The sequence below is a fragment of the Sorex fumeus genome, unplaced genomic scaffold (genome assembly GCF_029834395.1).
Source record: "Sorex fumeus unplaced genomic scaffold, SorFum_2.1 ptg000064l, whole genome shotgun sequence".
Taxonomy (NCBI): domain Eukaryota; kingdom Metazoa; phylum Chordata; class Mammalia; order Eulipotyphla; family Soricidae; genus Sorex; species Sorex fumeus.
Genome location: NW_026606121.1, coordinates 2,447,189 through 2,475,004, shown reverse-complemented (window position 1 = coordinate 2,475,004; position 27,816 = coordinate 2,447,189). Strand labels below are relative to the sequence as shown.

Sequence of the window (27,816 nt, the reverse complement as noted above, 5' to 3'; positions counted from 1 at the left end):
AGCTTTCAGCCAAAGGAACTGTTTGGTCCTTCTGACCCTAAACTGGCTTTCTGGGAAAGATGGTGAAAGAAAAGAAAAAAACCGACAAGAGAAGCGACAAGTCTGCGCGCTCACCTTCCTCTCCCACGGACTTTCCCGAGCCAGTCAGACTGGACGGCAGTGCTGCCACGCAACCTCTGGCCTCTGCCCAACCTTCGGAAGTGCTTCGGGAGCAGCTGAGGGATGTTGAGAAGGAGAGTCAGCTGAGCGAGGACACTCTGCATTACGAAGAGCCCATCCTGACCAAGCTCATTGTGGAAAGGTACCACATCTGTTCCCTCCAGGCTCTGCAGGAAATCACCTCCCCCGCCACCACTTTAAAAATGGAAATTATCCTTCCTTCCTTCCCTGCTCTCTAGAATTTCAGGGAGAGGGCTTATCACTACTTTATCCCTGTCCCCATCACCACGAGACCCTCAGCCTGTCCCTCGGCCTAGCGAGCATCACCGGTTGGTTTGGCTGCTTTGCCAGTCTGTTTGCTTTCAGACTGTCCCACGTGTGAGGAAAATAGTCACTTCCTGCCTGACTTCACTTAGTATCACCAGCTCAAGATCATCACTTTCTGCCAAAGAGCACAATTTCCTCTTCCTCACAGCAGTGTAGTACTCCGCTGCACACAGCCCACAGCGGCTTTATCCAAGTCTTTGGAGACTTGTAGGCAGAGCCTGTGTTTATGAAGAGGGGTGCCCATAACCTCTCAGATGAGTGTCTGTGTCTCCTTGGGACAGATGCCTGCAGCAGTGTTGTTGGATCATCTCATATTTTCATGTTTTTATTGGGGCCACTCCTGGCAGTGCTGGGGGAAAGGGGGCTTGCAGTGCCAGGGCACATCTTGGGGCCTCAAAATACAAGGCGCATCCCTGGTGCCTCATTTTTGGTTTAGTCTGTTTTCCCATCCTACTCTCTGGCCCCCTGATGCCGCTGCTGTTTCCATGCGGTGCTTACAGCTTGCAGGTTGCCTCTGCGGTGGGGCTTCCAGGGGTCACATGCTCTGAGTTAGGGTGTGCTAAAGGTGTGTGTGTGGGGGGACTGTTCTCTGAGCAGGTGTCTGGGAAACGTCCCTCTGCTGGGCTCATTGTTCCCCAGCCTCCCATCACGGTGCTCACTGTCATATACTGCATTTCTCTGCAGCTACGAAGGGGAGAAAGTCCGCGGCCTATACGAGGGAGAAGGCTTTGCGGTCTTCCAAGGAGGCTGCACCTACCGCGTGAGTCACCCGGCCTGGCCCTGCTCAGGGACTAGCGGGTAGTGGTTTGGCTTTTCCCTCTTCCAAGAAATTTTACCTTGACCCCAGCCCATATTTGAGGTAAAAACGCCGTCACATCTGGGAGTCATGTGAGCTCCCTTTTTTTTTGTCTAGGATTTTTATTCGCCCTACAGATAGCTTAAGGTCAGGACAGAAAGCGATAAACAGAATTCCGGCTCCTTCCTCTTCCCAAATAGGATTTCTTGAAGGGACAAGCCTCACTGTGACACAAGACATTCAGTTTGCAGGCCGCGCTGTGGAGTCTCACCTGCTGTGATGCTTTCTGGTGACAGGCCTGTGCTCTACCGTGGTAGAGCACAGCCGAAAGTAGCCCCTGTAAGGAAATTGGCATGGCCTGGGTCAAGCGTTGGTCCTGGCCATGCTTGGCAGAACCAGCTGTGCCTTCTCACAAGAGCATTTCCCTGGGCACACCAGGCTGCCTGTGCTCCTCATGTGGGATGAGTGTCCTTGTAACAGCACCCAAGATAGCCCCTCATGTGGGATGAGTGTCCTTGTAACAGCACCCAAGATAACCCCTCCAAGGCCTTAGCACAGTGAGGGGGACAGGCCGGGTGACCAAAGGTGCCAGGATGCCCCTGGCTCCCCGGCAGTGCTTAGGGTGTCTGGACAGTGGTGCTCTGATCTGGTGGTGCTGGATTGAACTGGCCTGGTGCCCCTTCCCCTCAGCTCTCTCCCCAGAACCTCCATATTTTCTTCAGACTCACAGCCTTTGGGTTAAAATCAGTCATCAGTGAATCTTCCTGCAGTGGTGGGGAGACCAACCAAGCAGCCTTGAGGTACCTCCACCCTCGTCAGTCTGCCCAGGGTTGTCACTGATCTCTAAAGACTGTCAGGAGGGGTTGGGGATGTGACTCAAAGCAACAGGGCCTGGGTCCAGTCCCAAGCACTGCACAGCCCCCTGAGCACTGCTAAGAGCGACCACCATAGAATTGGAAATAGACCCCAACCACTACCAGGTGGTGTCCAAAGGCAAACAAGAAAAACCAGTGCTGTATCAAATCCTCATCTCCCAGCGAGGCTGCGTGATGTGACCCCCACATGCTGTGTGCTGGCCTGTAACTGGTCCTGTGTGGAGAGGAATCACTGTCCCAGAGACAGTACAGAAAATGAAGCACTTGCTTTTCATATGGCTGAGGTGGCTGCAACCCTAATTCAAATCCCTGGCCCCACATATGGGTCCTTGAGCAGCACCAGGACAGCCACCTGTTTTCCCTTGCCTCCCCGTGCCCAAGTGCCAGCTCCAGAGTAATGCTGATTTGGGGCGATGTGGTTCCTCCTTCCAGACCTCACCCCAATGAGGCAGCCCAGCTGCGGAAAGGGCTTGCTCTTGCTTTCTCAGATCGAATTTAGACATTCAGCAGTGTCTGTTAGGTTGGCGGGGGGCGGGGGCGGGGGAGGTGGCGGCACACTCAGAGGTGCTCAAGCGTTACTCCTGGCTCTGCACTCGCAAATTACTCCTGGCGGTGCTCAGGGGACCCGATGGGATGCCGGGGATCAAACCTGGTTTGCCCCCATGCAAACATGCCCTCCCCTACCAGTGAACTATCTTTCCAGTGCCTCGGCAATGTTTTTTAGGTAAGGTAAAGGTAAAGGTAAAGGCCCTCCCGTTGATCATCGATTTGCTCGAGCGGGCCTAGTAACGTCTCCATTGCAGACTTTGTTGTTACTGTGTCTGGCATATCGAATACTCTCGGTAGCTTGCCGGGCTCTCCGAGAGGGGCGGAGGAATCGAACTCGGGTCGGCCATGTTGGCCGCTTGTAAGGCAAACGCCCTACCCGCTGTGCTATCACTCCAGCCAGTAAATTATGGTTTTGTTTTGTTTTTCTTTTTGGGGTCACACCCGGAGATGCACAGGGGTTACTCCTGGTTTTGCACTCAGGAATTACTCCTGGCAGTGCTGGGGGACCATATGTGATGCTGGGAATCGAACCCGGGTCAGCTGCTTACAAGGCAAATGCTCTATTTGCTGTACTATCACTCCAGCCCCTAGTTAAATTATGTTTGACACAACATTGTGTCAATTTAAAGTTGCAAGACTTTTTGCTTTGACCCATTTATGTCTTTCAATGGGATTGCCTTTGAACACCTTCAGCCTGCCCTATTATGATCTTTTTTGGTAAGAAATAGTAGTGGGAAGAAGAGCCAAATTTATTAAGATAGATTATAATTCCATATTGTGTGGTGAGTTTTTAGTGACTTGCTCCTGTGAATTGGGTCACCCCCAGCTGTGTTCAGGGCTACTCATGGCTCTGTACTCAGAATCACACCTGACAGAGCTTGGGGAACTGTATGTGGTGCCAAGGATCAAACCTTTGTTGGTTTGTGCAGGGCAAGTGTCCTACCTACCATACTATCTCTCTAGCCCCCTAATAGGCATTCTAAACATAAATAACTATAGTAACAACTATAAATTATGTACATATATATGCATTTGTTACTCCATACTCACTATACTAACATGCAATTCCTAGTGAGGAAAAAAAAGTGCAAATATAATAATTTTGATATCTAGATATTTTAATCAAGTCGTCTACTTTAAATTATTATTGTTATTACTACTACATAGTAATGTTTGGGGCCATACCTGGAAATGGTCAGGGCCTACTCCTGGCTGTGTACTCAGGGTTCTCCTGGTACTGATGGAGTGCCTGGGGTTGGCCACATACCAGGCCAGCGCCTCACCCCCTCTGCTGTCTCTCGGCCCCCTGTTCTCTTTTTCAGGGCATGTTCTCAGAAGGGCTCATGCATGGATCTGGGACATATGTTTGGGCTGATGGACTGAAGTATGAGGTAAACTATAGAATGTGATTATTATGAGCAATAGTAGTGATTGTGAAATTAGTGATTGGATTCTCGCAGTTGAACTTCCACTTCCACATAAGGGATTCACAAGGGTTAAGAAAGTTCCCAAGGGGACCAGAGTGATAGCACACAGGTAGGGTGCTGGCCTTGCATGTGCCTTGCACGCAACCGACCCAGGTTCAATCCCTGGCACCCCATATGGTCCCCCAAGCACCGCCAGGAGTAAGTCCTGAGGGCAGAGTCAGGAGTAACCCCTGAGCATTGCCAGGTGTGACCCAAAAAGCAAAAAAAAAAAAAAAAAGTTCCCAGGGTGCCAGAGCAATAGCACTGCAGGGAAGGTGCTCGCCTTGCATGTGCCCAACCCAGGTTCAATCCCTGGCACCCCATATGGTCCCCCGAGCACTGCCAGGAATAATTTCTGAGTGCAGAGTCAGGAGTAACCCCTGAGCATCACTGGATGTGGCCCAAAGGCCACAGAAAAAATGAAAGAAAGAAAGAAAGAAAGAAAGAAAGAAAGAAAGAAAGAAAGAAAGCTCCTAGGCTGGAGTCATGCTCAGAAGACTGAAGTAGAGGTTTTGCATGCGGGAGAGCTGCAGGGTCCTCAAGCATCACCTAGAGTGAGCCTATGGAGCAAGTTGGGAGTAGCCCTGTGCACCACAGGGGGGTGGCCCCAACCTCAGACAAAAAGGGAAAGAATTGAGTGCCTGCACCCAGAGGCAGGTGATAGGGTTCGTTCCTGCAGGGCCTCAAGCTCCAAGACCCAAAGGTGTGAGGAGAAGCTGGTTCCTGCAGGGCCTCTGCTGCTTGTCACTGCCTCTTCCTTCTGTAGGTCAGCTCAGGAGTCAGGTTCTGGGGTGCAATTCACAAATACAGGTTGCTCATTCTCCGCTCTCTCATATGCCTTTAGTTTTCAGAAGTTACACTCTCCCTTCATCTGGATTCCCCCTTTTTACTGACTTCTTGTTGAACAGAAAGTGTATTTTTATTTAATTATTTATTTGTTTATTTGATTTTTTTTTTGTTTGGGGGGCCACCCTCAGTAGTGGTCAGAGCTTACTCCTGGCTTTGCATTCAGGGATCACTCTTGGTGGAATTTGGGAACTATCTGGGGTATTGGGGATTGAACCCAGGTCCACCACACAGAAGGCAAACACCTTACCTGCTGCACTATCACTCTGCCCCAGAAAGTGTATTTTTAAAGCCACCCCTAGCACTGCCCGGTCCTCTATTGTTTGTTTTTGTTTTTGCTTTTTGGGTCACACCTAGCGATACTCAGGGATTACTCCGGCTCTGCATTTAGGAATTACTCCTGGCAGTGTTTAGGGGACCATATGGGATGCTGGGGATCAAACCTGGGTCAGCCGCATGCCCTTTCCACTGTACTATCGCTCCAGCCCTGCCCAGCCCTCTGAGAGAGCGCCCCATTCTTAGCCCACCCACTGTCTGTTTGGTATGAGTAGCCTGACACTTTTCTACAGCTCAGCTGCCCGGACACATGCACCCAGAGCCAGGACTCAATCACGTGACCACTGGGCAGATGTGTAGTCGGAGCAAGGGAGGGGTCAGACACGTGACCACAGGCAGACACGTGTAGCCAGTCGAGGGATGTAGCCCAGATTGTTCAGTTTCGCACAGGTCTGAGACCTCCATCACTCCTATGGCCGTTTTGTCTTAGGGGGAGTTTGTGAAGAACATGCCCATGAACCACGGCATATACACATGGCCAGACGGCAGCACGTATGAAGGGGAGGTGACCAATGCCCTGAGGAATGGGTTTGGTGTGTTCACGTGCAGTACACACCCCGTGTCCTACATTGGTCACTGGTGCTACAGCAAGAGGCATGGAAAGGTGGGTGAGGTGGCCACGGGACCCCCACTATGAACAGGGCTGAGGGTGGGGAGGCGCAATCCTCATCTTGGAGATTCACCCCAGATGGGTCCTGAAATTTCCTTCACTCCAGATCAGCCTGTGCAAGATAAGGGATCAGGTGGTATCTGCGGGAGTAGGGACCCAGCAGGAACAGCGTGGAGGGACCAGTGGTCCAGCTCCTTGCTTCTTAATCTGGGAGGTTTAAACTGGTGAAAAAATCTAAAAGAAGTTGATTCAAACTAATGCCCTTCTGACTGCAACTCAGTGAACGTTTGCTTAGCCTCCGACCCAGGGCGGTGGACATGTCTCGGGAGAAGAGGTGTGCGCGGTGAGGCCCCATCTAATCCCACCTTCCTCTTTGGCATACTCACAACTCAGACCCACCAAACCCCATGACCTCCCTGCTCCTTCCGCCCCACACTGTGCTCTCTCCCTTCTGGCGGGGGAGGGCAGCTCGGCATGCAGTGCTCCCCTCCCCTCCCTTATGACATGGTCCAGACTCTGCAGCCATCCTTCAGACAGCCGGGGCAGGGCTGACTCATGACAGAGGTGCCTGGAAGCTGCCCTGGGAGATCCAAGGAGAGGAGAAGCACACACGTGTACCACAAGCACATGTGGACATGCACACACATGCACACGCCCCGCCCAGAGGAACAGCACACACATGCATGCGCCCACATAGACATGCACACACATGCACACATTCTGCCCAGAAGAACACCCCACACATGCATGTACACACATGAACATGCACACACATACACACTCCCCACCCAGAGAAACAGTACACACACGCACACATGTGGACACGCACATACATGCACACGCCCTGCCTAGGCAGGAAAGGAGCCTGGGTCAGGTTCTGTCCCCTTGGCCCATGTCGTGGAGGAGTCATCCAGGTCAGGCTGTGTTGTGCCCACTAGGGTTGGCAGGGAGTGTGCCTCTGGTTGCAGCAGAAAGGGCTCCATGCAGAAAATGGTGCCCGGGCGCATGGACACCACTTGCCTCATTCTGAGTGCCCCGTGTGGGATCTGATGTCTGGCGGTCACTAGCCAGGAGAGAAGAGAGTGGGACGCTCCCTCCCTCTCAGCCCTACGTGGCACCTGGCTGCCACTCGGGGTCAGTACTAATACTGTGCCCTTTCCTTGACTGTGAGACTGAGGCCAAAGTCGGTCCCTTGCCTGCTTGTCTGGCGCCTTCCGAGAGGACTGCACTGGTTCACTGAGGCTGCTTTCCCCATGTTCATTTCAGGGCTCCATCCACTTCAATCAGGAGGGCACCTCCTGGTACGAGGGAGACTGGGAATACAACGTCAAAACGGGCTGGGGCATAAGATGGTAGGTGTGACGGTGGCCCCTGAGCCCCGCATGGTCTCTGCACCTCCCTCCCTCTGCTGGCGTGGCAAGGGCCTTATCCACCCTGGCTTCGTCTCTCCCGCCCAGAAATGGTGCAGGTGAAGCCAGCACACCCTCCCGCTTTCGTGGATTGCTCTGTGTCCTCTCCGTTCTTGCATCTCTATCTCGACTCGTATATTCTTTCTTTCTTTCTTTCTTTCTTTCTTTCTTTCTTTCTTTCTTTCTTTCTTTTTCTTTTATTTTCTTCTTTTTTTTGCTTTTTGGGTCACACCTGGCAATGCGCAGGGGTTACTCCTGGCTCATGCACTCGGGAATTACTCCTGGCAGTGTGCAGGGGACCATATGGGATGCTGGGAATCAAACCCAGGTCAGCCGCATGCAAGGCAAACGCCCTACCTGCTGTACTATCACTCCAGCCTCATTCATTTTCTTTTTGGTGTGGGGGACACTCTGGGGCCTCTCCTCCAGAGTCTGTGCTTGACAGCTACCAGGGCCTTGCCAGGCAGTGCTGGGGGGGGGGGGGCATGATTGACAAGTTTTCTTCTTTCTTCTCTTGAGGGAGTGGGTGGGCAAGGGTGGGTCACACCTGGCAGTGCTCAGGGCTTCCCCCTGGCCCTGTGCGCAGGGGACCATGTGTGGCGCCTGAATCTGAGCTGGACGAGTTGCATGCTCTCTCTGGCCCTGAGCTGTCTCTCTGAGAGGACATATGGAAGAACATCAGTGAATGTACAGTTTCTGTGTAGTCCCACGCTGATTTTAACTGCTTTGCTTTTGGTCCTAGCTACAATTCTGGAAATATCTACGAGGGTCAGTGGGAAAACAACATGCGCCACGGGGAAGGCAGGATGCGGTGGCTGACGAACAATGAAGAGTACACCGGCCAGTGGGAAAGGGGGGTCCAGGTACTGCCCGGGCTGTCTCACCAGGCGGGGCTCTGTCTCCATCCCCCCTCACACACAGTAGGTTTGCTGGCAAGCTGAGATTCAAGCTCCGTGAAGTGTAGAAACCCAAATGACAAACTCCTGTTCTTTTGTTATTATTATTTTCCCTAAAGGTTTCACACTGATGGGGGCTGGAGCGATAGCACAGCGGGTAGGGAGTTTGCCTTGCATGCGGCCAACCCGGGTTCGATTCCCAGCATCCCATATGGTCCCCCAAGCACTGCCAGGAGTGCTTGAGCCAGGAGTAACCCAGCATCACCGGGTCTGACGCAAAAAGCAAAAAAAAAAAAAAAAAAAAAGGTTTCATACTGCCTAGTTTCTAACTATTGGCAAGTCCATGGTTTACAAGCGTCCTGTAGGGACCAGAATGCTTTTAATGTCAAAAATGACAGATTTCTGGGCCAGAGTGATAGTACAGTGGGGAGGGCAATTACCTTGCATGCGACCAACCCAGGCTTGGTCCCACATTTCACATGGTCCCCCAAGCATCTCCAGGAGTGATTCCTGTGCACTGAGCCAGGAGTAACCCCTGAGTATCTCTGGGTGCACCCCCACCCCACCCCAAAATAACGTTTCTGAGAAGAAAAACTTAATATAATTTATATCATTTAGACAGCTAGGATTTTCTGCTGGACCATGCTACTCATATTCCGGGACCTTGCTAAACTCACAGAATAGTTCTAGGCACTTTTTATAGAATCTTTGTGCTTTTTTGTTTGTTTGGAGGCCACACCCAGTGGTGCTAAGGGCTTACTCCTGGTTCTGCGCTCAGAAATTATTTCTGGCAGTGCTCATTGGATCGTATTGGCTGCTGGTGATGGACCTCAGGTTGGCCATGTCTAGGCAAATGCCCTCCCCACTGTACTATCACCTCAGTCCCTCTTTGGGTTTTTCTTAAAAACGTGGACCATCACTCCATCTGAAGCACAGTCGGATTTCTCTCTTTTTTTTTCTTTTTGGGTCACACCCAGCGATGCCCAGGGGTTATTCCTGGCTCTGCACTCAGGAATTATTCCTGGCGGTGCTTGGGGGACCATATGGGATGCCGGGGATTGAACCCAGGTCGGCCGCGTGCAAGGCAAATGCACTACCCGCTGTGCTGTCACTCCGGCCCCGGATTTCTCTTTCTATAAACAGAGATATTTCCTTTCCCTCCTCCTGTGCGCCCTCCTTGGCTGTACTGTACAGAGGAAATGAGGGTCTCAGTACTGGCGAGTTTGCAGGGAAAGGACTTAACCTTTCAAGTGGGATGACCGTTGCACATTAATTATTAAAGTTTCATTCGGGGGCACAGCCAGTGGAGCTCAAACTCCCACTTCAGTGCTGGTTGCTCCAGGTGGTACTTGGGGGCTCAGACTGATCTTCCCTCATGTGAGGGATGCACTCAGCCCATTGTCCCGCCTTCCACCAGAATTTCCTTAGAGTGGAGTTATGTTCCACGCAGAGCGAACCTGTGCCACGTCGTGTTTATTTATCATGATGCAGAGGTTGGATTTTTACCCTTTACTTGCTGTTGTGAATGTGGACGGACAGACAGCTCTTTATTTTGTTTATTTTATTTATTTTTATGATTCCAAAGGTGATAAATTTCCTTAAAGCAGGAAATTACTTAGAATTTGTCAGCATGTTAAGAAAAACAAAAAGAGCAAAAATTATAGTGACAAAAAGAAATTCACTTCATTTTCTAGGTACTAGAAATTTTTAAATTTTGTTTTGTGTCAGAAGGATATTCCTTAAAATTCCTGTTTCCAGTTCCTTGGGTCTTTACCTAGAGGTTTCACCCCATTGTTGAAAAAATGGTACATATCATGATATGTACACATAATATATTAATTTAGTGTATATATGATTATAGGTGCCTGGGAAAAATACAAAATTAATTTTAAAACCCACGGAATAGTTCTGCCTGGAAAGAAGAATTGAGGAGGGTCAGAGCTATAGTACAGTGGGTAGGGCATTTGCCTTGTACACACAGGCTCCGGGTTCGATCCCCAGCATCCCATGTGTTCTCCTGAGAATCACTAGGAGTGATTCCTGAGTGCAGACCCAGGAGTAACCCCTGCGTATTGCCAGATGTGATGTCAAAATCCAAAAAAAAGTAAAAAAAAAAGATTGAGGACAAGTTTGGTTTTTTTTTTTTTTTGCTTTTTGGGTCACACCCAACGATGCACAGATGTTACTCCGGCTCTGCACTCAGGAATTACTCCTGGCGGTGCTCAGGGGACCATATGGGATGCTGGGAATCGAACCCAGGTCAGTCGCATGCTAGGCAAACGCCTTACTCACTGTGCTATTGCTCCAGCCCAGGAAGGGATATTTTTAATCAATGTTTGTAATAGTATGTGAAATAATCCACATTACATATAATTTTTGCATCCAATCTGCAGGCTAGGAATTGTTTCTATTTTATAGTTTAAACACAGAGGGCGTAAGTCATTTCCCTAAAACAGAAGATGGGCCTGGAAGTAGTGGACACTGAACCCCCAGGCATAATCACTGCCCCTTCAAAGAAGTCATTATATCTGATCCAAGCCTCCATTTTTGGTTTGTTTTTGGGTTGATTCCTGACTCTGCACTCAGGAATCTCTCCTGGCGGTGCTTGTGGGGCCCTATTGGGTGCCAGGGGTTGGCTGTGTGCAAGGCAAACACTCTCCTTGATATACAACCACCTTGGTGCCTGATCTGTACCTAATTGAAGTGTTCAATTTTCAAGTTGAAGGAGGAAGTTCTCATCCTCCATCACTGCATAAAGCAATCTGTCCTGTGTTTGCTTTCTTTTTAGAATGGCTTTGGAACACACACGTGGTTTCTCAAAAGAATCCCCAACTCCCAGTATCCTCTGAGGAATGAGTATGTGGGAGAGTTTGTGAATGGGTGCCGTCACGGCCATGGGAAGTTTTACTATGCCAGCGGTGCCATCTACGAGGGGGCATGGGTCTCCAATAAAAAGCATGGTTTGGTGAGTGTTGGCCTGCAAGGGCACCATGTTGACCCAGAAGAGGTGGGAGGTACAGCCACCCCCGTCTCCTCCAAGGTGTGACTTACCATTTGGTTAAGATGGTTGTATGAATTTCAGAATTCATATATTTTTCTGTATCTGATTCCACAAGTTTTTTGTATCTTTAGACTTTAGAGGTTCTTAGGTTGTGGGTGAATGTGTGTGGTCGCAAGTTATAGAAAAATCTAGCTTCATCTTCCATAAATGATAAGTAATAATGTGAGCGTCGGGATTTGATTCAGCATCTCAGTGCACCCAGAGTCTCCCCTGTGGTGACTGCCCCATAGGAGACCACCGCGTCAGCTGTGCCCTCGCATGACCCTCCCTCATGATCGCAAGAGGGCTTCTGTGGCCTTAGGCATCTCACCCATGGGCCATGAGGAGGCGAAACAGAGTGGAGAAACTAGCTTCTTGTCTTTAATCTCACTGACTGAGAGTTGGCCTAGGTTTCACAGATAGCAAGAGAGTTGGGGTTTGGTCACAGGCCTTCTGCTGGCCCTTAGCCTCGGTTAGTGGCATGGGGTCCTCAGAGCTGGAGAGAGGGGGTGGATCAGAGAGGAAGGGAGAAAAGAGGCTTTACAGAGTGATGTGGGACTCCCTGTCACCCCATCAGATGTGGGCTCAGCGTGTGTCTCAATAGACAAGCACAACCCCACCTGAGACAGTGATGGAGGCATTTTCACTAGAGCTGTTGAAGAAAACTTTCATACTCGAGGCTGGAGCTCTAGCACAGTGGGGAGGGTGCTGGCCTTACACATGGCCTGGGTTTAATCCCCAGCATCCCAAATGCCCTCCCCCATCCCGAGTCCTCCTGAAGTGATCCCAGAGTGCAGAGCCAGGAAGGAGTAAGCCCTGAACACTGCTGGGTGTGGCCCCCAAACAACCAAACAAACAAAAAATAACTTTTACAATCTGCATGAAGACATCTTCCACCTTCAGGGCCGACTGACTTTCAAGAATGGACGCGTGTACAATGGCCTGTTCTGTAATGACATGATAGCAGACTTTCCGGAGCTTCAGGTGGAATTAATTCATTCCCTGGACCCAAGCACAGAATTGCTATGCTGGTGCCCAACAGGTGGCTCAACCATCACGGCAGGTAGGGAGCTGGGCCCGCCGGGGAGGCGCCTTATCTCTGCGTCCCAGGGACTCCACACCTCTGCATCGTCTTAGCACTTCCACCAGTCCACATGTCTGTGCGCTTTTGTGGTGGGGATAGGGGAATGGACTGCTGGTGCTCGGGGGAGTGTGTGATGCCCAGGAAGGAACCCAGAGCTTCCCCTGTTAATCATGCACTCCGGTCCCTGAGCCATCTCTCCGACCCACTCCAGTAAACACTTTCCTTATTTGGGGGTTGAAGGTGGTTTTTTACCACACTTGGTGGTGTTCAGAGCTTACTCCTGGCTCTTTGCTCAGGAGTGACCCCTGGTGGTGCTGGGATAACCATTTGCAGTGCTGGGGATTCGAACCAGGGTTGGTGGATGCAAGACAAGTGCCTTAACCCCCATATGATCTCTCTGGCCCAGCAAATGCTTTCTTTTCTTTATTTCTTTTTTTTTTACAGACTTCTTAAATTGGCTTTTCTTGGGCTTGGGCAGTCACACCCCGCAATGCTCAGGGGTTACTCCTGGTTCTACACTCAGGAATTACTCCTGGCCGTGCTCAGGGGACCATATGGGATGCCGGGGATCGAATGTGTGTTGGCTGTGTGCAAGGCAAATGCCCTACCCGCTCAACTATTGCTCCAGCCCCAGCAAATACTTTCTTAATAGGATTTGTGAATAGTCCCATATTCCATGGGTGGGAAATCATCCTGGCATAATGCTGGAGCGTGTACACGCTGTTCCCTCCCGGGTAACCTGGTCCTCTTCTATCTGTCTTCATATTCTAGAAATTATCAGAAAGCTTGATGGTAGCAGCAGTGAATCGGTGTTATGGTCAAACATTGAGCTGGACCTCACTGCACTGCTGAGTAGGTATCCTGAGAAAGACCAGCCACAGGAAAAGAAGCAGGTGAGATCTGGGGTAGCCTCAGAGGAGAAGCAAGTCTCTGACCTTCTGGGAGGCTAGAGCTGCGGATCTCTCCCTCCTGGGGTGTTTGTGATGTTTCTGCATTAACCATCCTCTGAGGTGCAGGAGAGAGCAGGGATAGAGGGATGGACGGATGACCAGAGCCCAGGGCCGATGCCCCCTGTGGGAGCCTGGGCTGTGGCCACCTACTCTGACCATTGCTCTGCTCTGACTGTCATTCTGCCAGGGATGCTCATGGGCTGCCGGCGTCCAGACTGATTAGGGGTCAGGAGAGACAGGACAGAGGGCAGGACACTTTCTCTGCATGTACCTGCCAGATGGGTTCAATCCCCAGCACCCCACAGGGTCCCCTGAGCTTCCAGGAGTGTCCCTGAGCACAGAGTCAAGAGTAAGTCCTAAAGGGCTGGAAAAAGCACAGCAAGTAGGGCATTTGCCTTGTACACAGCTGACCTGGGTTTGGTCCTGGCATCCCATATGGTTCCCTGAGCACTCTAGGAGTGATCCCTGAGCACAGAGCCAGGAGTAACCCCTGAGCATCGTGAAGTGTCCTCCCTGGCCCCCTAAGGAGAGAATAAGTCTGGAACATTACTAGGTGTGACCCTCCAAAATAAACATAAAAGGTTGGGTGACCATTAGAGATGGGGACCATTAGGGTTCCCACAGTTGGCAGATCTCAAGTGCTTAATGACACTTGTGTCCTGGTGGGCATCTCTGGTGAAACAGTGGCAGAGGTGTTACTGGAGCTGGAGAGCACCAAGATCTCAGTACCACGGGCCTCCTGGCCCTCGCTGTGCTGGGCCTCCACAGCAAGGAGCCCCCAAGCCCAGGTGGTCCCTCCCACTGCAGCTCAGCACCCAGTATCCCCACCTCAGAGTCCGAATTGGAGTTTTTTGGTGTCCAGACAGATGCTCAGCCGTGGAGCCACACACCTGGTCCATGCTAGGGTCCTGTGGACACTCCAGAAGCTCCCTCACTTCGTCTAGTTTTGTAGCCATATGATGGGTCGGGAACACAGAACACATAAGCAGATGAGAATCCCCAGAATGCGGCCAGCATCTTCCCACTTCTGCATCTATGCCAGCACGGCTAGGCCCGGGCCAGCTCATCCTCCCTCTTCTCACGGAGCCTTGCCCGTGGGCTCTTCAGGGCCTTCCAAGTACTGCCCAAGAGTGTGGTTTCATCCCAGGATGGGAGAAGCATGCTGAAAGTAGACTATAGACCAAACATGATTGCCACCCATTGCCTCTTTTGCAAACCACAACACCCAATAGGAGAGAGAGAACAAAAGGGTGGGATGGGGGTGGGTGGGGGGTGGGAGGGATACTGGGACCCGTGGTGGTGGGAAATGGGCACTGGTGGAGAGATGGGTATTTGATCATTGTATAATTGAAACCCAAGCACAAAAATTTGTAAGTCTACAACTGTACCTCATGGTGTCTCACTAATCCACAGTCCACGGTCCACAGTCCTCCCATTGTTCATCGATTTGCCCGAGCGGGCCCAGTAACGTCTCCATCGTGAGACTTGTTGTTACTGTGTTTGGCATATCGAATACATCACGGGTGGCTTGCCAGGCTCTGCCGTGCGGGCTAGATACTCTCAGTAGCTTGCTGGGCTCTCCGAGAGGGGCGGAGGAATCGAACTCAGATTGGCCATATTGGCTGCGTGCAAGGCGAACGCCCTACCGCTGTGCTATCGCTCCAGCCCGTCTCACTAATAAAAATTTAAAAAAAAAAGTGTGGTTTCAGACCAATACACCATATGCTCAATGAGCAATGAAGCAAGCCCCTGGTCGGTTTTCCTTTATGTATACATCTTCTCGTTTGGGGGAGCTCAGAAGCGCCTCCTGACTGTGCTCAGGTCCAGCCTTCATCAGGTGCCTGCCCCGTCAGGGGGGACGAGGTGAGCGTGGCATCTCTCTCCAGGTGGAATTCGCCATCCTGAGGAACATCACGGAGCTGCGGAGGATCTACAGCTTCTACAGCAGCCTGGGCTGCGACCACTCCCTGGATAACACCTTTCTGATGACAAAGCTCCATTTCTGGAGGTTTCTGAAAGATTGCAGGTTCCACCACCACCAAATCACTCTGGCTGACATGGACCGGGTCCTCTGGGGTGAGCTTCTGGGCCCTCCTGCATGTCCCCTAGCAGAGACCGTGGGAGCTCCTGCAGACTGTGAGGAGGCAGTGCTGGAGGCAGTGGTCCAGAAACCCAGCCCGATCACAGAACCCAGCATGCAGATGCTCCCAGGGGGTTCCCTGGCAGGGACTGTGCCCCCACCCCCTTCCACCCTCAGGCTGACAGCCCTGAGACAGAGGCGAAACCACCCTAAACAGGCAGGTGAGGAGCCGAGCAGAAGAGCCGAGTGGCCTTCAGGGAGGCGCAGCCTAGTCTTGGCTTGAGTTTGGTAAATTCATACCGTGCAGTGACCAGCTGTGAGGAAGACAGAGCACCCTCAATGACCTTCTTGGACTCATAGACAGCAGCACAAACAGCATCTTAAGTCACGTGCCAGTGGCTGGGTGCCCTCTGTGCCACAGCATTGGCAGGGGGAACCTGGGTACCCGAAAAATCAGCAGTGGGGTCTTTTATTTCCATGTGTGGCTGTATGAGGGCTGTGGGCTGCTGCGTCTCAGGGCAGGTGGTTACTTCTCCCTCCCAGGAGAGCGTTCTTCTGGGTTTGTCCTCAGGAATCACTCCTGGTGGTGCTCGGGGGGACCATACCAAGTGCCAGGGATAGAACTTGGATCAGCCGAGTGCCAGGCAAGCTCCTTCCCTGCTGGACTATTGCTTGAGCCCTGCATGAGAGCATTTTTTTTTTTTTGCTTTTTGGGTCACACCCGGCGATGCACAGGGGTTATTCCTGGCTCTGCACTCAGGAGTTACTCCTGGCAGTGCTCAGGGGACTATATGGGATGCTGGGAATCGAACCTGGGTCGGCCGCATGCAAGGCAAACGCCCTACCCTCTGTGCTATCTCTCCAGCCCCAAGAGCATTCTTGAGGGAAAGAAATAACCCACAGCGGTAGGGCGTTTGCCTTACAAGCGGCCAACATGGCCGACCCGCGTTCGATTCCTCTGCCCCTCTCGGAGAGCCCGGCAAGCTACCGAGAGTATCTCGCACGGCAGAGCCTGGCAAGGTACCCATGACATCTTCGATATGCCAAACACGGTAACAACAAGTCTCATGATGGAGATGTTACTGGGCCCGCTCGAGCAAATCGATGAACAACGGGAGGACCGTGACCATGACTTCTCTGACTGCACCAGGAGCAGATTAAACAGACTCTGGGCACCAGTAAGTAAGCCTCTCTCCGGTCCTGATTCCAGCCAATAACTACGATGACATACCCGTGGAGGCCATTCACTCTCCATTCACCACCATCATGCTGCGGACATTCCTGAATTACCTCCTGCAGCTGGCTTATCACATCCACCACCGGGAGTACCAGTGAGTACCCGCTGCTCGTGCCTCGGCTCTCTCCGCCATGAGCTAGAAACAAAGATTGGCCACAGACAGAATTGCAAACCCTTGACGCCAAATTCAAATGGGAACCAGGCTAGAGAGACAGCAGTGGGGGCACTGGCCTGGCACGCGGCTGACCTGGGCTCAATCCCCAGCATCCTCTGTGGTCCTCTGAGCACCACCAGGAGTAATTTATAGTGCACAGCCAAGAGTAACCCCTGAGCATTGCAGGGTTCGTTCCCAAACAAACTGTCACTGTCACTATCCTCCCGTTGTTCATCGATTTGCTTGATCAGGCCCAGTAACATCTCCATTGTGAGACTTGTTGTTACTGTGTTTGGCATATCGAATACATCACGGGGAGCTTGCCAGGCTTTGCCGTGCGGGTGCGATACTCTCGGTAGCTTGCCGGGCTCTCCGAGAGGGGCAGAGGAATTGAACCCGGCTCGGCCAGGCCGGCTGCGCACAAGGCAAATGCCCTACCGCTGTGCTATCGCTCCAGCCCCCTGAACAAACAGAACACCAAATTTTTTTTTTTACTTTGTGACTTTACTTCCCAGGAGTCCCATAGCACCTGCCCAGGGTCCCTCTGGGTCTCTGGCTGAGAGTCAGGGGGCAGCACCCGTCACCCCATGGGAGATGTGGTCAGGGTTTCCCTGGCTGCTCTGCTGATGTTCCTTCTCTGGTCCAGCAACTGCCGAGCTCCGTCCGCCGGCGGGGCCAGCAGTTGAGAGCGAGGGCCATGTGGTGCCTGGGCCAGCCCAGCGGTGCTAGGGAGACCGTGTGATATGGGATGGACCCGAGGCGGGCTGCACAGAAGGCTCCAACACTGCCTCTCCCACCCCACGACCTTGACCTGGAGAAGCACCTTGACCCATGATTTTGCGCAACTTTGCTCCTTTTTACTGTTGTCCCATCCCCTGGAGGCTGTGGGAAAGGAGCCTGGGAAACAGAGGCTGCGGCTTTAGTACTGCAGCCAGGGGGAGTCGGCCAGGGTGCTGCCGTCAACTTGCTCTGTCCCTCTCATTAGACGCGGGTTACTAAGTGCACCCCAACTCGGGGAGGGGTGCTCACGTGTAAAATCTTATCACACCGAAGGTTGTGTGTTCACGGGCTCACTGGATGGCACTGTCTCACCGCCTGCGTTCGGTGCTCTAGAGCCGCTGTGTGTGGCCTGGATCGGAACGGCTGTTGGCCAAGGGCAGACGGAAGAAGAAACGAGGGCCAGGCCGATCTATATCAATAGTAGTTTATTCCAATCCTCTTCACTCCTGTCTTTCTCTGCCTCCTTCTCTCCTGGGCCCCAGTCTTGGAAGCTCTCTCCTTCTGGCTCTGACTCTGGATCTCTGGAGCCCGAGCTCTCTCGCTTCTGACTCCCTTTCCGAGCTTACGTCTTAGTTTATATAGCAGTCACATAAGGCGGTGACATAAAGGTGGGTTGAATACTGACGAATCAACAAAGAGAGGTAAGACCACTCCTCCAGGAGATTAACTCAAGGATAAAATCTCATCTACAGAGATTACTTCAGATTACTAGGAAATCCACCCAAGGGTGGGATCCCAACAAGGGTGTGTTCTTCCCTCAGTTAGCAATCTACTTAAATAGTTGTAATAAATCTACTTCTAATATTTCTAGCAATGTCATTCTGTATGAGCACAGTAAGAGATATAAATTTAGTTTGGTTCTTCCTGAGAACATCTCACTATACATTTCGCAGTCCTCAGGCCAGGTTAATCTTTCTAGCTCCAGCAGGGTCCTAGTCTCGTCGTTACTTACTTTTGGATCATGACAGCATTTGTCCATGATCATGCCCTCAACTTATAGTTGAGTAGCGTGGCTCTTTGGCCTGGCCCATTTCGATGCCAGGGTAGCTCACAGCTTGCCCTGGGTCCATTCAGTCCCTCATCGGGACCCTGCTTTTGGGGTGCTAGGAACTAAGGGCAACTGAGTCAAGAAATCAGATGCCCAGGAGTAAATATTATTCAGAGTCAACCAACTCCCAAGTTACAAAGCATAATATTAACTGTCTTCCTGTGTCCACACAGAAAGGACATTGCTTACAATACAAGTTCAGTGTCCTTAGATGGGTGTGACCTGACAAACCTAAGCTACCTGAGGAAGGACAAAAGAGTGTTATCCTACACTCACGCCTCTCTCTGATCCCAGGAACAGAAGCCCCTCGCTCTTTCTGTGTTTCACCAAGCTGATGGCTGAGAACATTCACCCCAATGCCTGTCGCGTGAGAGGTGAGCTGCAGCCCAGGACCCACGTGACGGGCGCCCTCGACCTCAGTACTGACCACTGCCTTCTGGGTTTAGGCAACTTATTCGTTGGGCAGCAGCGCACACTCTACTCAATGAACTACATCGACAGGAGCTGGGAGATCTACACAGCCCACTGCATGCCCAGTGCAGCCCCTCCCCATGAGCTGACGATGAGCATGCGACACTTCCTCTGGATGCTGAAGGTGGCCGCGATGCTCGGGATGGCCTGTGTCCAGTACCTGAGTCCTTCTCCCAGCCGCGCTGCAGCTCAGGCTGTCACCTGCACCTCTGCAGAACTTGGTTCCCAAGGCCCGCGCCCCACCGGCTCTGTCCCTGGTTGTGTCCCCCACTTCTGTCTGTTCTTCCATCACTCCCTGGGCCCTATTTCCCACAGTGGCCAGTACTGCACCCCCCAAAGCACAAAGCTGCCCTGGAGCCCCAGGCATGAGGATCTGTTCTCTCTGAGAAGGCCAGTTCTGGGGGGCGGGGGGAGGTGGCACTTAAGTGTTTTCTGACAGGGGGCGGGGCATGGGAGCCTCTAGAGAGATGGGGGTCATCTGCTGCCCCGGCAGTACCCTCAGAAGGAGCCTCTCCCTGTAGCCAGGCCTAAGGAGCAGCCGTTTCTCTCCTCCAGGACTTCAGGATGATAAATAAGGAGCTGACGGCATCCAAGTTTGTGGAGGTGATAGCCGAGGACAACCCCTCCATGCACGATGGAACTGACAGCAACTTTGAACTGGAGGTTTGCAACGCACGGCTGTGTGGACTCAGCCTGGTGGTCGGGCCAGACGTGTAGCCCAGAACCGGCGGGGGGGTGGGGGGTGGGGGACTGAGGATGTTGTGTCTGTTCTTTCTTGTTTCGGGCCACAGCTGGCTATGGTCAGGGCTTACTCCTTGTGGGGCCCTCAGGGCACCATTGGGGATGCCAGGAATGGACCTGGTTAGCCATATGCAAGGCAGGTAGGTGCCCTCCCTGCAGATCTGCTGTTCTGGCCCTGAGAAGAATCCTGAGCCAGACAGGACAGCTTCACCCTCTGCCCTGCCCCTCTGCCCCGCACCCGCTAGCAGTGCCATCACCTGGACCAGAAATAGCCAGTTGGAAAAAGGGGCTGGAGCGATAGTACAGTGGGGAGGGCATTTGCCTTGCATGTGGCTGACCGGGGTTCAATCCCCGGCATCCCAGAGGATCCCCCGAGCACCACCAGGAGTGATTCCTGAGTGCAAAGCCAGGGAAACCCTGAGCATCTCTGAGTGTGACCCAAAAAGAAAAAATCCCTGGCATCCCATATGGTCTCCCCACACCCCTGGCCCCATGTACCACCAGGAGTAAACTCTGAGTACAGAGCCGGGGTGACTCCCGAGCATCTCCCAGTGTGACCCAAAAACTTAAAACAAACCAAAAAAAATGAAAAATGTTCTCTCAGTCCTCAACCCCAAACAAGTTCTGTCCCTCGTATCCCTTGTTGCCTCATTCACTGGCCCAGCTCCTGGGATGCACTTTCTGTTTAGACCTATCACGCCAGTGGGGGACATCACAGCCTTCCTGGAGCCCCCCAACTCCCCCTCACATACACACTGCCTCAATAAGACTATTGAGGTCCTGGTGCCTTCATGCTGACATGCTCAGGACTGAAATGATGGGTGTGGAGGGTGGGTGACATGAAGCCCTGGGCAGAGGCCACCCTTGGTGACCAAGGGGGCAGTTCAGCCAGATGCAGGTCCGTGTCACTCAGGCGAACAGGAACACCCTCTCGTGTTCGCTTAGATGGAGATCTTGGCCTGATAGTGGCCACAGCCATAGTCCAGCAGGCAGGGTGCTGGCCTTGCACAAGGCTGACCCAGGTTTGATGCCCAGCACCACATACGGTCTCCTAAGACCCCCTCCCCCAGGAGTGCTCCCTGAGCACAGAGCCTGGGTAAGTCCTGAGCACACTAGGTATGGCTCAAAGCCGATCATAAAGGAAATTGTTGAAAACACCTTTTGGGTTTGCTGACGTCTCTGCAGGGTGAGCCAAACCTGGCAGGGCTCAGCGGCTCCTCCTGTTCAGTGCTCAGGGGCCTGACCACGTGTGTGCTATTGCTCTGACCCCCCAGATCAGTTTTTCAAAAGTGTCCCCCCACCCCGATTCCTCGCTGTGATGTCGGGGTCACACACCACCCACTTGGGCATGGTGCTTACTAAGCCATTCCTCAGGTGGGGCTCTGCACCGTGCACGGAGGTTTGGGGTCACTACCAGTGGCATTCACGCGTGGGCTGGTGGTGGGGACCAAACCCGAAGCCCTCATACCTGGGGCCGCTGCTCAGCCTCTTAAGGAGGAAACGCTCTGAGGTGACTCCTCAGGGAGCTGACCGTCAGGTGCTGCGTTTGCTGCTCGTGAGCCGCGGGCCACTGTCCAGCACCCGCCTGGGGACCGCGCCTCAGGCCGCACCTGTGTCCTTGTCTTGCAGCTGGTTTTCCTCGAGTTTTTCGAAGCCCTCTTAAGCTTCGCCTGCTCTGTCACCAACCAGATGACCAAGACTTGGACCAGTATCCTCAACGAGGAACTGTCTGGGAGCAGGTACGGGAGCATCCACACCCTTCTGACCCAGGTGAGCCCTGGGTGTGATGCCCTCCCCTCCCCCTCTTACTCACCCCTTCCTCTCCCTCCCCAATTCTCCCCTCCCTCTCCCCTCCCCTCCCTCTCCACTCCTCTTCCCACCCCTTCCTCTCCCCTCCCCCCTGTCCACTCCTCTCCCCTTCCCCATTTCCCCTCCCTCTCCCTCCCCTCCTTTCTCCCTCACTCCTTCCCCTTTCTTCCCCTCCCTTTTCCTTTATTCTTCTCACCCCCCTCCCCCTTGCCTCACCCCCCCCTTACCCTCCCTGTTCCCTCTCCTACCCTTGTTGGAGCAGGGGCTTGGCTGACCTTCCAGATTAGAGGAATCTGAAGAATAGGCAGGAAGACCCTGAGCAGGGGGTGCTACAGGGCCTAAAGATTCTAACCTGGGGTCAGCCATGTGGGGCCACAGAGGGCTGGTGCGGCCCTGGAACCCCCATCTGGGAATTCTTTAGAGCCGCTGCCAAGGGTCTTTGTGCCAGAGCAGGACTCCCCCGCCCTCCCCAACATGCCACGGACTGGAGCTCCGCATTAACATCCAGGATTTCACTGTCCACATCACTGACCACAGCGCCGCCTACAGGAGGGGCACAAGCTGCCCTGAGTTCACTCAGGGTGTGTGGACGTGGCTCTCAGGAACGCCCTGACCCAGACGCCCTGGGGACAGGGTCGACCCAGCAGGGACAAGAGCTGCTCCAGGGTGTGATGAGTGGGGGTGACGGGTGGGCTCAGGACACCTCTGGGGCCTGACTGCAGGTGCTGTGTGATGTTACAGACTGCGGCCCTTGCACTGTGTGGGGGGTCTCCACGGCAACCTGGAGTGTGTGGGTTCTTGCCCCCAGACCCCCAGCCTGTGAGCCCGTGGATTCTTACCCTGCCAGACCTCCAGCCCTGTGAGCCTTGTGTGTTCTTTTGATTTTTTTAGTTTTTCTAAAAAATTTTATTTTCATAAAGTTGTTTACAATAATTGATTACATTCAATATTCCAACACCAATCCCACCACTATTACTCCTTCCTAACATCATTATTTTGAAATTTACCACCACCACCCAAGCCTGCCCCAAAGACAGATGCTAAATAATTTATTTTGTATTGCTTGTTATGAATAATCGACTAAAAATGATCCAGAAAACTATCTTTAGAAGAAAATGTGTAAAATCACTAACGTGTTGTTATAGGTTGAGCCTTGTGTGTACATATATATTATTATTATTATTATTATTTTAATCAAGATTGGTTGCCTTCTACCTTACATTCCATCAAATGTGCTGTGCTACTCTTGGCATATCAGTTGCATAAAGTATGAGATGTCCAAGAATTCTAAAATTTTAAATAGGATGCTAGAGCCGGAGTCAATTTTTTTCACTGGATGGTGACTTGGGGGTCCGGACCATCTCTGCAGTGTGTTGCTCTCTTCCGAGATTCACTTGTGATTCTCTGGATCATGACCATTAATATGCTTATTCGGTGCCCAGAGGCAGTTCATGGGCTTGACTGCCAGGGACCTGCAGCACAGGGAGGTGGGGGAGGGGCCCATTCTTGACTTCATGTGAGCCTGGTGCCCAGGCTGGAGATTTCAGTCACAAGTATGGCATACGTGGGTTTTTAAATGGATTCATTCTTGTGTGAGGGCTGGGGAATGGGCCTGTGAAGGTTGGCCATGGGCAGGGTGGCGATTGGGAGCCCGTGTGTTCTTGCCCCCCCAGACCCCTAGCCTGGTGAGCCTGCATGTGTTTGAGCCCGTGTGTGTTCTTGGCCCCCAGAACACCAGCGCTGTGCCCAGCCAGGACTCTGACGTCCAGCACGGCTGCAACTTGTCCTCCTCAAGCAAGGTTGATGTCAGCAAAGTCAAGAAATCTGAGGTACTAAGCCAGGTGCTCGAGAGGGTACTGAGGTGCGGCTGTGGTGACTCACTGAGGAGGCACAGTCATGGTGGTCATCCCTGTTAGCAGAGGGTTTGCCAAGGGCTGCCTGGCTGGCAGGAGGAAACTGAGGCACAGGAAGCAGTTGGTCCAGTCCCTATGGGAGGGGGGGAGGGCATGTCCTCTGAGGTGTTGCGGCCATGCTGCGGTCACTGTGGGGAGGCAAGAGGCAGTGGGAGCACCTGGGTCAACAGGAGGCCCCCCGAGGCACGTGGGGATGCAAGGCTGTGCCCCAACCCCTAGGTCTCACAGGCCCTGCTGGTGCCCAGGCTGAAAGGCACTTGAAGGATACCCTGGCCTTCTGCAGGAATGAGCTGGGGGCGAGGGGCGAAGGGGACAGGAAGTGGGTCTGGGCAGAAGAATGAGGGACACAGGCACAGGACGATGAGCCCCAGGGGCCAGCAGCCCGGATATGCTCTCACCCTCACTTCCTCCCAGGGAGCCAGCGCTGCTCATTTCCCTAGTAGCGCAGACATCAGCCTCTCACCAGGCTAACCGCAGCAAAACAGGCTTCACAAGAAGCCAGGTGATTCTCAGGAGATGAAGTGGACAATCAGTCTCGTTCCATGAAGACACAGAAGTAACCTGTGATATTTTTTCCCCTCCGAAAGCCCGTGCGGCAGTCTCTCAGTGAAGAAAGAATACCCAAGATCAGTTACAAGCCTTCAGGGAAAGGAATGACCTTTTTTTTCCCTTCAAAAGGTATTTTTATTATTTATTTATCCTTTGTTACTGTGTTTGGCATATTGAATACGTCACGGGTAGCTTCCCTGGCTCTGCTGTGTGGGCGAGATTCTCTCAGTAGCTTGCCGGGCTTTCCGAGAAGGGTGGAGGAATCGAACCCGGTTCGGCAAGTCTCAAAATGGAGATGTTACTGGGCCTGTTTGAGCAAATTGATGAACAATGGGAGGACAGGACAGGACAATTTATCCTTTATTTGGGGGCCCATGCCTAATGGTGCTCAGGGCTTACTCGTGGCTCTGTGCTCCGGGATCACTTCTGGCACAGGATTCAGGGGTTTGAACCAGGGTTGGCTGTTGACCAAGGCAAGTCAGTACCCGAACCCTTGTTCCAGATCCCCAGCCCCCAAAAGGGGAGCCCTGTTTTTTATTGTTTTTTTTTTGAGGGGGGGGTCACACTCAGCAATTCTCAGGGGTTACTCCTGGCTCTGCACTCAGGAATATTCCTGGCAGTGTTCACGGGACCATATGGGATGCTGGGGATCAAACCCAGGTCAACGGCTTGCAAGGCAAATGCCCTCCCCGCTGTATTACCACTCTGGCCCCTAAAGAGTCTTTTAATGTATAGACCCTTAGTATCTGCAAACTGCCACATGTCACAGATGCTTCAAATGTGCTGCACCTCTACTGGCAGATGGCCAGGCTAGTCAGTGCTCACATTGTGACTCCAGGCACTGTGGCCTCACAAGGGTCCTTCCCCAGGGCTCCTACACCTGCTCCCACTGCCCCCCCCCCCCAGCTCTGCCTCGGGAGCCCCTAGATGCCTGCAGAGGCCTCACCTGAGCTGCTCCCACTTGGCACTGCACTGGCTTTGCATGTTTGGGCCCTGCACAGTGCAATTCCCCAAGCACCTTCTTTCACTGTCTTCTTCATGAAAACTCCCTTTGTTTTTATTTTGTGGGGCTTGGGGGCCATACCTGGCAATGCTCAAGGGTTATTCCTGGCTGTGCTGGGGGCTCTACGTAGTCCAGGGAATAGAACCAAGCATAGCTGCTTGCATGGTGAGCACCTTCACCCTGCGTGATCTCTGACCTTAAAAAGGTTACCTTTCGGGGTTGGAGCGATAGCACAGTGGGTAGGGCGTTTGCCTTGCACGCAGCCAACATGGCCAACCCAGGTTCGATTCCCAGCATCCTATATGGTCCCCTGAGCACCGCCAGGAGTAATTCCTGAGTGCATGAGCCAGAAATAACCCCTGAGCATCGCTGGGTGTGACCCAAAAGGCAAAAAAAAAAAAAAAAAAAAAAAAAAGGTTACCTTTCAGGACAAGCAAAACCAGGGGGTGTCTTTCTAGAAATATGGGAATTATGAATTTTCTGAAATTCCAGAAAACCAAAATATGGCAGACCTTTACTTTAGGAGAACAAAGCTCTGCCGAAGGGCTGGGCACAGCTAAGACCCAACACCTTAGTTTCGGGGTCCCCCAGGCACCGGAGCGAGCAGACGCCCCAGCCCCACAGGGCAGCAGTGATGCCCCTCTTAACGTCTTTGCAGAGAAAACTGAGAAGCTCAAGGATGAAGCCCCGGAGGAGAAGGACGAGCAGAAGGAGCAGCTGAATGCGTGGCTCAGCAACATGCACACGTTCTTCGTGGATATGCTCTTCCCTGCGCACAGACACGACGAGATCGTCAAGGAGAAGATGAAAGAGAACAGGCTGCGTCTCGAGGCCCTGGCCGGGCAGGAGCGGCAGGAGGACGAGGAACTGGAAGCCAGGTCAGGGCGGCCAGTGCCACCCCCACCTTCCTGGGGCTCCGGGCAAAGCCTGCGGCGGGGCTGCATCAGAAGCGAAGAGTGCAGGGCACATGCCAACTCGGCCCCTTCCCTGGGCCAGTGCCTGGCCTGGAGCAGACTCTGCAAGCTGCCTGTGTGTGCGGGGTCAGCCTACTCCTGCTGGTCTGTGTGTGTGGGAGGGGACACACGCCTGCTGGTCTATGTGTGCAGGGACAAGCACATACCTGCTGGTCTGTGTGTGTGCAAGGCAGACACACACCTGCTGGTCTATGTATGCGGGGATTAGCACACACCTGCTGGTCTGTGTGTATGCAGGGCAGGCACATACCTGATGGTCTGTGTGTGCGGGGCTGGGCCATGCCTTCTGGTCTGTATGTGCAGGGTTGGGCACACGCCTGCTGGTCTGTGTGTGTGCAGGGCAGGCACATGCCTGCTGGTCCATGTGTTTGCTGGGCCGGGCCTTGCTTGCTGGTCTGTGTGTGTGGGGCCAGGCACACGCCTGCTGGACTGTGTGTGTGCACGGCTGGCACATGCCTACTAGTTTGTGTGTGAGGATGTGGGGACAGGGTGGGTATGTGCCAAACCTCACGTTTAATCTCCAGCAACAGCAGGTTTGCCCCCCTGAAAAGAAACCAACAAAAAATTGGAAATGTATTTTAGCAAACCTTTGAGAGTCTAGGGAGTAAGCTGGACCCCAGTTCCATTCTGGTACTTCATATGGTTCGAGCACCACCAAGGGTCAATCCTGAGTACAGAGCCAGGAGTAAGTTCTTGAGCACCATCAGGTGTGGCCCCAAAGCCAAAACTTCTGTGATCTGTTGCCTTAGTTTTCCTGGTGTTAGGGCGGAATAGTGCTGCTCAGGTCCTGTGGTGCAAAGGGCCATGCAGTGCCGGGAAATGAACCTGGGTCCCTCTGAGGTATTTCCTGGACCCTGAAGAGGTGTTTGTTTGCTGATTGGGGTCACACCCAGTGAACGCCCTACCTGCTATACTATCGCTCCAGATGCTCAGCTACAGTGAAGGGCTTGATGAATAGTTTTTTTTTTTTTTTTTTTGCCTTTTGGGTCATATCTGGAGATGCGCAGGGGTTACTCCTGGCCCATGCACTCAGGAATTACTCCTGGTGGTGCTCGGAGGACCATATGGGATGCTGGGGATTGAACCCGGGTTGGCCGCATGCAAGGCAAACGCCCTACCCACTGTGCTATCGCTCCAGCCCCCACTGATGAGTAGTTTTAGACCATGGATTTGTCCCACTGGTCGGCTTCTGGCTGACTACGTCAGGCTGGGTACTGGAGACATCACCCTCTCTGTCTGCTACAGGCTGCAGAGCCTCAAGGAGGAGGAGTCCAGAAGACAGGACTACGAGCTGGACATGAGTGCCATCAAGGACATGATTGCCACGTCCGTGAGCTTCACGCAGAGCCCCCCCAAGGAGGAGCCGTTGGTGACCCAGCCCAGCAAGGCCGGCCCCAGCAGGAGGAGGAAAAAGTGAGGCTGGCCAGTGGGGCCATGTTCCCGACCAATAAAGTATGTCCCGGAGCGCCAGGTCTTCGGGGCTTCCTGTGTGCTGCACCACCCACCCGCCTCCCCTTCCCTCCGAGTGCACAGAAAGTTGATGTTTGAAGTATCAAAGCGTGGGCTGGTGATTCTGTGAGAATCTCAGGAAGCTGACCAGAGGGTGGGGAGTGGATGAAGCCATTTCTGCTGTCCCCCTTCCTCGGCCAGGGAACCAACCCCGTGTGTGTCCCCACCCCCTGTGATTCCCAAGGGGGCCCAAGGTCGGCTGCAG

At 52.9% G+C, this 27,816-nt stretch overlaps 1 protein-coding gene across 1 annotated transcript; it reads left to right on the top strand.

Moving 5' to 3' along the window:
- Positions 1 to 59: 59 nt before the first annotated feature.
- Positions 60 to 27,519, top strand: LOC130036613 (radial spoke head 10 homolog B-like). Its single transcript, XM_056128500.1, has 19 exons — positions 60 to 301; positions 1,171 to 1,246; positions 4,029 to 4,097; positions 5,785 to 5,958; positions 7,231 to 7,316; positions 8,116 to 8,236; positions 11,058 to 11,234; positions 12,213 to 12,372; positions 13,165 to 13,286; positions 15,230 to 15,419; positions 16,634 to 16,754; positions 18,937 to 19,016; positions 19,089 to 19,237; positions 19,669 to 19,776; positions 21,484 to 21,624; positions 23,394 to 23,492; positions 24,164 to 24,254; positions 25,787 to 26,006; positions 27,348 to 27,519. Exons 1-19 carry the CDS (start codon positions 60 to 62, stop codon positions 27,517 to 27,519), a joined length of 2,598 nt encoding a protein of 865 aa, XP_055984475.1.
- The last annotated feature ends 297 nt before the right edge of the window (positions 27,520 to 27,816 follow it).

Excerpts from the sequence above, each read along its gene's own strand:
- LOC130036613 (XM_056128500.1), top strand. The coding sequence starts at position 60 with ATGGTGAAAGAAAAGAAAAAAACCGACAAGAGAAGCGACAAGTCTGCG. Across the intron at positions 15,420-16,633 it reads CATGGACCGGGTCCTCTGGG|CCAATAACTACGATGACATA; the intron begins GTGAGCTTCTGG and ends TCCTGATTCCAG. Across the intron at positions 23,493-24,163 it reads GCAAAGTCAAGAAATCTGAG|CCCGTGCGGCAGTCTCTCAG; the intron begins GTACTAAGCCAG and ends CCCCTCCGAAAG.